The 10,318-nt window shown below is 29.9% G+C and overlaps 1 protein-coding gene across 1 annotated transcript in view; it reads left to right on the plus strand.

Moving 5' to 3' along the window:
- The first annotated feature begins 6,800 nt into the window (after nt 1–6,800).
- LOC105453950 overlaps nt 6,801–10,318 on the plus strand; it is a 15,941-nt gene continuing 12,423 nt past the window's right edge. Inside the window, exon 1 of the mRNA XM_011696250.1 lies at nt 6,801–7,580. Within this exon, the coding sequence (XP_011694552.1) occupies nt 7,279–7,580 (302 nt within the window). The 5' untranslated portion in view covers nt 6,801–7,278. The remainder of the gene's footprint in view (nt 7,581–10,318) is intronic.

Genomic DNA, 10,318 nt, shown 5'->3' on the forward strand with positions numbered 1-10,318 from the left:
TGCTCTTCCGATCTTTTGCTTTAATGTTGAATAACTCGGTGAAAAAAAAATCATATAATGCTCAACAAAAAAGCAAATTAAAGGTAAAGAGTCACTCTTTCGAAAGCAGTAAACTGCATTTGCATGTGATTTTTAATTCGCGCCATGAAATTTGTCAAAGTTCGTAAAAAATTTTGAGATTCGTCGGGTCTTTTTTTCTATCCGTGTAATTCCATGAAAGATCAATACGATCATTTTCTAAAGTACCGATTTGGAAAGTAGAGTATTTCAAGCTGTAAAATGCTTTTTTGAACATCTCGATACGATCATTTTTGACGAAATTACACTTTTGAATTTTGCCTATTTTTGGAGGGTAGAGTAAGTGATGCTTTAATTTTGTTGAGAAGTGTAGATACATACATATGTTATTTAGAAAATTTTTAAAATACAACTATATAATAAGAATATAACAAATAATATTACTTTTTATTTATGGATTATGTTTTTCGAAAAATGTTTTAAAAAACAAGAAAAAAATTGAATTGATATTTCACTATTATATATATTTTAAAATTTGTTAAATATGTAAAATAAGTTTATAAATAGTATTTAATAAAATTAAAATTTACAAATTTACAAAATTAACAAATTGACATAACGAATTTAAGAAATATTGGACGGTGTATACTGGATATTTCTAATATTATACATAAATAATCTTAATATTATAGGACGTCTAAACGACATACTTGAGATGTATTTCAGACGATATAGCGACATTCGATATATCCGATATAAGACGACATAAACAGGACCTTTTAGGACACATTTCGGACGTCCAGAGACATCGAATTGTTGCATAGATTCATATTGTAACAAAAGTTACGGAAAGTTTTAAAAAATGCGTTATATATTTGTGTAATTTTTATAAAAAATTGCGGATCAGTTATTTCAACTATTTTGGTATTGCAATTCGAACATAAAAATTTCTTAGATATTTTTTACAAAGGACTTAATCTCTACTAAACTTTTATTGTACTTTACAGATTCTGAAGACATCTTTCTCTGTATTTAACATTCTGCAACAATTGTAAATATTTTACTTGTGTCCTTTGGCAGTACACTACGCATACGATAACTGATGAATAAATTACTTATCACAGGATATGACATCTCGATATTTTTTCCATTATAACATGCAGTTGTTAATGATAGGTTAAATACTATTAATATGTATACATGAATTGCTGATTAGCTTTATCAAAACATCCCTAATTGAACATCGTCATTATTAATAAGAAAAGCGCGTGCGCATTAATAATAATTTAAGATTAAGGCGATTCTTAAGTCATCTGTTTTATCGACCAAACGTGATTATTTTCCAGCATAAAATAAACATAATTAAAGATAACATATTAAAAAATCCTTCTCCACGATTAAAGTATAGGCATCAATGTAGCTCAGGCTGGTAGAGTTTTTGTTGAGAACGAAAAAAAGTTTGTGTAGAGCTGTCGACGTGTATCAATATTTGCTTCCTAAAAAAATTTGACAATTTGTTGATACAAAATGATACCAGCCTGAACTGCGAATTACATGTGTAAACAATGTTGAGTTGATAAAATTAGGTTTGGCTGCTTAATAAAAAAGATGTTTATGCTTGAAAATTTGTGACGATGTGTGCGTGCAATATTGATAGGGTAGTAAACATGAACACATTACTACATATTACTACAATAATATCGCATGCATATATACAAATCATCGGTAAAACAGCAACGTTTTTGGAGTTTGACTTTAGTTTAGAATCGCCTTAAGTCCAACCACAGGCATTAAGAGCGCGCCGGCCGATCAGGTGCGGTCTTTTAAAATGATGTTGAATTTGCGACTTCACATCAATTAAATTGGATTCAATTTAAGAATAAGAGCAATAGATGTTAATAAAGATTTCACCGAACCTTTGTGGTATTCGGCACCGTGTAGTTTAGTGGTGTCCGTCGCGCGCCGACCGATCGCTCAACGGCGCGCTCTTAATGTCATGTAGTTGAACAGTTTCAACAGCTCATCATTCACAAACTATTGACATTTCAACATTTTGCTATTAATATTTTCGACTCAGTTTTTCATAAGAAATACGTAGATGCCGGCTCCTCCGGGTGACCTGGATCTATATATAGGGTAGAGCATTTTAATCGCCTCAGGCGGATATCTCAGAAACTAAGAGAGACACAAGAAATAGTTTTATATAAAAGTTGTTTGACTTCAAGGGGTACATAAAATGGTACCATTGGTTTGACCTTGGATGGCGCTGTCAAAGTCAAGAAAAGGTCAGGTTCAAATTTTTTAAATGAAACTCCCATTTTTTATTGCATATTTTTGTAGCTTATTTCGACAGCTTTTCAAAACACATAGATAAAATATTTTTTGATTAAGTAGATCTTGTATTATAAAGCTTAAAAGTTGTAGTACCGTCGGCATATACATATAAGACGTTTGCTGTAGCTCGTTATCATCATTTAGAATTTAGAATATCTCTGTTGTTTTTAATGATACAAAAAAGCAAAGGTAAGAATTGTTTGTTTCAAAGGAACAAACATTATGATAAGTAAAAAATTTTTATCAAAGTTATATTAAGTTTTTTAAGATTTTATTGCCATTTTCTTATAACTTCTTTAAATATACTTCTTTAAAACATTACAAAAATAAAGAAGGATAAATTAAATTTAATATTTAATTGTACAATAAGTTAATTATTTATATTAATTAAAGATAAATCATTAATTTAATGCTGTATTACAAGTTAATTTATTTTAAAAATAGTCATTATTTTATAATTATTATAATTATTATCATGAATAAATCATGAAATTAATATTGAATTGTAATTCAATCATTCAGGCTATCCAATAAAAGGGCTTTTTATTTCTACTCGCTTACTATTAGGGCAATGATCAGTTATATTAATGTAGCATATGGACATATGTATATTTTGCATAGTGATTTATGTATGAGAATTAATTAACTAAATTACATTGTTTGTTCTTTATTTTTGTTTTTCTGTCTTCTTCAATAAAAAATAATGGAGAAAGAAAAATCTTTTATTCATGAGCTAAAAGCTTGGATAGATCTGATTTAAATATCATATTTTATATCAGATTGAAACAATCAGTAATATGTCTTTGCTTTTCAATTATTACTTGGCTTTTCAATTATTAACTAGGCTTTTGAGTATTACACTAATAATCGAAAAAATTGAGTGTCGAATGCCGAAGGGACTTTTAACTGTATCTAGTCAATTATTGATTACAAATCTTTTTTTTTTTGCGATAATTTAAATCGTCAAAATATTCAATACTAAGAAATCTTAATGATCAAGATATTTGAACAAAATAAAAATTATACCTACTGCAAAATCTCTTGTTTGATACTTTTGCAGAAAGGAAAGAACAATATTTACTTCAGTACACATCTTGTTACAAAATTGCTTGTTAAAGGTAATTTAATATTAATTGTATTTAGAAGTTTCAAAAGCTTCTATGATTTGCTCAAATAAAATAAATTTTTATAAATTTTAGCACTTGTGCCACATAAAAGAATATTATACATGCAGTGTATAATTACAATTTAATAAGATATATTTAGTTCTTTAATGAAAAAATTCTCATATCTCGTCATATTTTTAAGAATTTCTCATATTTTAAATTTATTTTTGGAAATTTGTGAAGGAAGTTTTAAATTTCTAAAAAAATATTTTCAATTTCTTTTAGATTTCAAAAAAGTTATTGGAAATTATGAATGAAATATTAAAAATGAAAAAGTTCAGAATATTTTCATATAGGAATATAATTCTAGAAAAGATGTAGATCTTCTCAACATTTCTAAAAAAATGTTAAGTCGTATATAAAGTCTAAAAAATTTTCTAGAAAGTTATAAAGTTTATGTAAGTTTTGAAAAATTATTTTTAAGAATTTTAAGAAAATTTTTTACTAAAGTTTGCATCAATCTATTATGTATAAGTTAAAATCACATAATGTTATATCTGTTCTGAGCCCATCATGATCAACATTATTATCGTGTTTGACTGAATTGTTCAAACAAACAGCTGTCATGCCATTTGATAAGAAGTTCAATTGCGATTAAATAGATTTAACTTCTCCGATTGTTCCAAAAAATATAATTGCTTTTCCAAAGATAATCGAGAAAATAAGGTCAAGGCCATGACGATTTGGATGATTTAGTGATAAAAGTGAATGCTTAGAAAGTGATTAATAAATAAAATATCCAAGTTTATTTCCGATTCTACAGAAATGTTTAAAAATAAATTTTAAAAGAGAAAGATTGAAATATAGATACGATATAAATACAATGTTACGTCTTTTAAAGACATGAAAATTGAAAAAAAGGATTACATTTCTAGCATTGATACAAGATCACGTTTTGAATATTATAATAACCGACGCATGGTTTAAAAGCATAAAAACAAAATGTATATAAATTATTGCATATTATTAAAGACAGAACAGAAGATTTTGCCCCATGAAAATATTGACATGTATTTATTGTGTGTTACATACATATTGCAATAGTTCTTTATCAAAATATTTGAAAAAAAAATCAAGAAGGAACTAATGTGTACGTTAAGAAACTTTTAATGGACCATAAAAAACATTTGTAAATGGCAAAAGAATATTAAGCTGTGTATTTCACGGGAAATAATCTTTAAATAATAATCTAACTTTTTACACAATAATGATTAATCCGTTGAATTAAATCCAAATTGATTTGTCTTATGAAATGTTGATTACTTATGAAAAATCAAACTAGAATTTTGAATGGTATTAAAAAAAAGAATCATCAGAATTAATCAGAATTTTTTAAAATTATCTTTATTTGTTGGTACTCTTGTACACAGAGTGTATCTTAAATAGCGCCCAATTATATTGGTTATATATTATAGTGTTATTCCTTGTAAAAAATTGAAATTGAATCGAAAAATTATAAACCATTTTTTTCTACAATAAAGTCTTCATTATTGCATTAATTATTCATTGAGCATTGTAGAAAAAATGATTTAGGACTTTTCGACTAAATTTGTTACAAGGAATAACGCTAATTAGTGGGCGCTATTGAAACTATTTCTATATAGTATATGTATACATATATGTATATATGATATGTGTGTACACACAAAATACACACACGCCATACATACATATAAAAAACCTCGACGATGCATTTATCGTCATCCGGAGTAAGCTGATATCACCTAGCCATATGGATCACAACCTCTAGAAGACAAGCCCTACCTATAAGCGGAACGAAATGGTATATGTATGAGTTAGTATAATATATGCTCCTTCCCTCTCCGATCTCCTTTTCGACGAGAAAGAACTGGCGGCTTATGGACGCTCCTCGCTTCGCCGGGGGGAAAGGTAGCGAGAGGCGAGAGCGCGAAAAAAGGATCCATCCAACAGACCGGCGGTAGTCGTCCGTCCGATCGGCGGTTAACGTTCGCGACGCATGACGGAACTGAACGGAGCAGAGTGGTGCGGCCGGTCGATGGGGACGCGTATCGGAGCGTAGTGGATTATTGGTCGCGCATGGTCCGTAGGTAGAATTCACTGTTTCGTTTCGGTGGATTCCGAACGAAGCCCAGCTTAAATCGCGCGACCGTGGTGCCCGACGAAAATGGCCGCCTGACGACGGTGTCGAGGACCGAGGATCATCGTACGCGCATCGATCGCGTGCGATCGACCTCGGGAACGTTCAGGTGCCACGTCCTTGGGATGAGTGCTCACTGAATGACGAGGTGGATGTGACACGTGCTAGCGTGTGCCTAGACTGGACGCGTGACGTGTTTGGAGACACATAGGAGTCGCTCTGCGGATGCTGCTCGTGAAACTCGCGTTATGTCGACGGCTTTCTAAGCTCTTACACTCGAGGGAAATGATGTTCTTTGATGTTCCTTTACATATTGTTCCTGAAAATATAGAAGGTAACCAAAACTTTGGAGTATTAGGAACTAATGCTGAAATATATAATAAAAACATTCGCGTATTCTTGTGCCGTCCTTTACGTATTATTCCGAAAGAAGATCAATTTGAAAGAAGATTAGAAAATTTTTAATTTAACAGTAATATATCATACATTGCTGTTACTACCGAACTGCAGAGTTTTAATTTGTGTTCGAGAAAAAAATCTATAGGAACTTTGATTCGAAATTATTGTTTATTCCTTCCATCGAGGAGCGTTTTCGCATTCGTCAGGCTATATCAAGTCCGCTCTTTTCAAGAAGGAAAACGTTTTAACGCGTCGACGGACGTAACGGAGAATCCTGATTCCGGAGGTCCGTTATCTCCGCGAAGGAGGTAAGAGAGCGAAGCGGATAGAAGAAGCGATCCTGTTGATTTTCACGATTTTACCTAGTACAATTACGAAAGAGCGTGGCCAGTGCTACTAACGCGTTCGTGTGTGAGCACGACACATCCCAGCGAGCAAAGAGACGAAGAATTATGAAACCCGTCACTGCCCGTTGAACTACGTTAAATTACTAACGTAAACGTTTGCGACACCGCATACGTAGAAAAATATCTTGAATTAATGCAAAGCAAGGGAGTTCGGTTTCACGAGAGAATTCGTGAAGATTTTTATTGTGAATTGCGCCTGCAGCTATTTTAATATAAATCTTCTTCAAAAGAATTTTCTCCAGAGTGAAACTCTATAAAATTAGCTTGATGTGAAACGAGGAAGTGCTTGCATCGGAGGAAATTCTGTATATATATATATATATATATATATATACATATAAATTTGTGTGTGTGTGTGTGTGTGTGTGTGTAAAGAAGGCGACAGAAAAGGAAAATATCGAGGTCAGCAGGAACTGAAGAAGAATCGTGCATGAGAAATCTCAATAATTTCGATTGAAATTTCACACATTCAGGCGAATAACAGATATCGCCTATTCCTTTGGCACAAGGCTTGGCTTTGTAGGAACGCTTTCAGTAAAGAATCGACAATCACGGAAATGATAAAAATATTCAATATCAAAATGTACTTCAGTTATTTAAATACTTAAAGAAGTAATCAATATCAAAGAGAGTAGTCAATACATAAAATTTGACGAATTAGGAGACTGCGTTCTGACGGTGTTCTCACGCAACGAATCAGCTGATTGGAAGTAAAGCGTCCGTATAACGGAAAGAATCGGAACAGATCGATCGACACAGTGGGATTGTCCGGATGGGAGTATCGCCACCGAGTGTGGCATTTTCTTGAGGCCACACCTTCTGCTAGAAACGATAAATGGAACGCAGGACTGATAGATACGGTGTCAGGGAGATGCGCCATTCTCGAAGTGAGGATCTATTGGGTGCGATTTCCAGATCTCCCAGTCCATGCGTCGATCTACCGACCACGGCGTCCGAGGACGATTTAATTGCGGCCAGTGCTCTCCGAGACTCAAGCATCTACGATGAGGTTATCGGCAGCGTCGGCGTCGCAGGGCCGTCGCGGCGCATTCTTTCGTCGTCATCTAGAACAGTGGGAGTCCCTGTCGATCCGGAGGACTCTATTCGCGATATCGTCACCGAGAACGATCTATACAGGTCAGTGGAATAATTTATTTAAAGGGGAGACTACTTAGAAAAATAATTAAAATATCAATGTTTTAATTTTTTTTAAGTAAAATGTTACCTGCATATTTTAAGATAAAATGATTTTTGTTTATATATGATAATATATATATATATATATATATATACATATATATATATATATATATGTATATATATGTATATATAAACGCCTAAAATATTAAATATTACGATAATGTTGCGGTTTAAATCGTTAGAATAACTAAAAAATTTCTTAAATACACAATTATTATTAAATTTTTATTATTAAATTTATTTTTTATATGCTTCTAGTATTCTTTCCAATTTTATAATAGCATCTACAAAAAAGAGAATTTCCTGTAAAAATGAAAAATAAAAAAACAAAAACTGTATATATATCTTATACACATAAACTAGAAATTTTATACAACTAACTATATAATATTAATAAAAACAATAAAACAATAATTTATGATAAAAATCACCCATTATTGGATGATAAAATCCCAATAATCATCATAATAAAACTATTAATAAAAATCAATTTAGTATCATAAGAAACACAATTGAAATAAAGCATTATTTCAGACTTAATTTTTTTTCGAAATAACTTTCTGTGGCCTTCCATATATCTCAATAATTAACGTCAAATCCTCACTTGTTGATTTGATTTTAATTAGATAAAGAAAAAACACAAGAAATAATTCACGTTGCAAAAAACGTGAGATTGTGATTCCATATAACATAAAAATCTTTGGAGTATTCTCTTATAGAAACATATTCTTTTACATTTATCTATTTTTTTCTTGGAAATAACATTGAACGATTTTTATAATTTGTTTTAATTCTGCACAAATGAATGGTCTATAAGAGATTTGCTCGATTGCAATTGGTTTTAAAAAATTTTTTATTAAAAATTAAAAGTACGGAGTAAAAAAACTTTTTGTATTTGTGTTAAAACCCGTCCTTGTTAAAATCTCGGTGCTGAATTTGTAAGATATTGAGTGTTAATTTAACACTTGATTTAATGTAATTGTGTTATTTGAATATTTTGTGTTAAACTGATTTTCAATATTTATTTGTGTTAAAATAATACAATTTATGGATACATGAATAAATCATAAAAATTATGTAGTTTTAAAATAAATATATTCTAAAGCGAATAAAATAAATAAAATATACGTGTTAATTTAACATGTTATAAATATTAATTTTACTGAAGAAATACTTTCATAATTTGGTTTCAAATTGTGTCAAAATATTAAATTTTTTGTGTAAGTTTTTCATATAATATTAATCTTATTTTATAACATATTCATCTTATATTAAATTAATAAAAAATTTGGATGAACCGAATTGTTTGGGATATATAAAATGCATTAAATTTAAAACAATTTTTTTTTCAATTGTGTAATTAAAGATACAAAAAATTTCACTTTTTAAAATTATAATTAATATTTAGAAAAAATGTGTAGAAAAAAATATTGGTCAAAATATAATTATATTTAAAAAGTAAAAGAAAGATAATTTAAATATGATGCTCCAATGATGAGAAAAAAATATAAACATGGTAGTTTTTCCCTTTGATTTCACAATTTATATATCTTTCCTTTTTATTAGGGCTTTAGAAGTTACAAATACGATACACAAATACAAAGAAAACATTGATTTCAAAGAGAATCTGTGTTTAAAAAATAATGCGAGAGAAATTAAATATCCCATGTATACGTGCGTGCACGTTGATCCATATTATTGTATCTAAAATTGATTTAAAAATTTCGTAAACGAAATTAATATAATGGAATTTTAATATTTTCTTATAATCTAGTATTTATAAAACCCGAAAGAGATAAACCCGATAATTTTTATAAGAAATAAACATTAAATAATATAAAATAAAATCTATTTTTATACGAAGTTTTTTTTTAAGAACAATGATTTTAAATATTGAATGACTTTTATAAATTTTATATATATAAGCCTATTTAACATTTTACTCGCAAGCTAAACGCTTCTTTTTGATGAGCGAGATAGAGAATAAATAGAATAAACGCTACAACAGCTTTGCCGAATGGTTGGCTGTCCTAGCATCTATTCCTTTTTGTTTTCTCTCTGTTTCATTTAAGAAATGATAGAAAAGAAATGTTTAACGTGATGTTCTTTAGTAAATCGAATTATTTAAGAAATATCTAATTTTTTTATAATAAAGTTAAAGTGCCGAACTTGACGTGTGCAAAATTCTAGGGTAGGTTATCAATGAAATAAGAGAGAGAAAAAATGTTAAAAATGTAACTTTTCGTATAATTTAGTGACAGGTTGGGCTCGGAGACACTTCTTTGATTAATTGCACACAAATATGATTTACACATTTAAGACTTTTCTGAAAAATGAGATTATAATAATTAAAAAAATTACGATTTGAATAGTCACAAAAAAGTAATAGGTCAACGACCATTCTGAAAAGATATTTAATGTTGAAATGGTAAAATATCGCATAACTTCGCTAGCAAAATATAGGAAAGACCGGGGCTGGTTGATACATGGGGCACGTTGATACATTCAAAATTGGTGCAAAATGACAAACGATAATATTTTATAAAAAATATAGTGTTTCCGCAAAAATATTGCAGTCATGCTGCAATAAGATATTTTGGACTAAATAGCATATTTTCAGACATAAAAAATAATTTCAGTTTTTGATAGCCAAAAGAGATCGGAAGAGCACACGT

This window comes from Wasmannia auropunctata, unplaced genomic scaffold, assembly GCF_000956235.1.
Source record: "Wasmannia auropunctata unplaced genomic scaffold, wasmannia.A_1.0 LD335992.1, whole genome shotgun sequence".
NCBI classification, from domain to species: domain Eukaryota; kingdom Metazoa; phylum Arthropoda; class Insecta; order Hymenoptera; family Formicidae; genus Wasmannia; species Wasmannia auropunctata.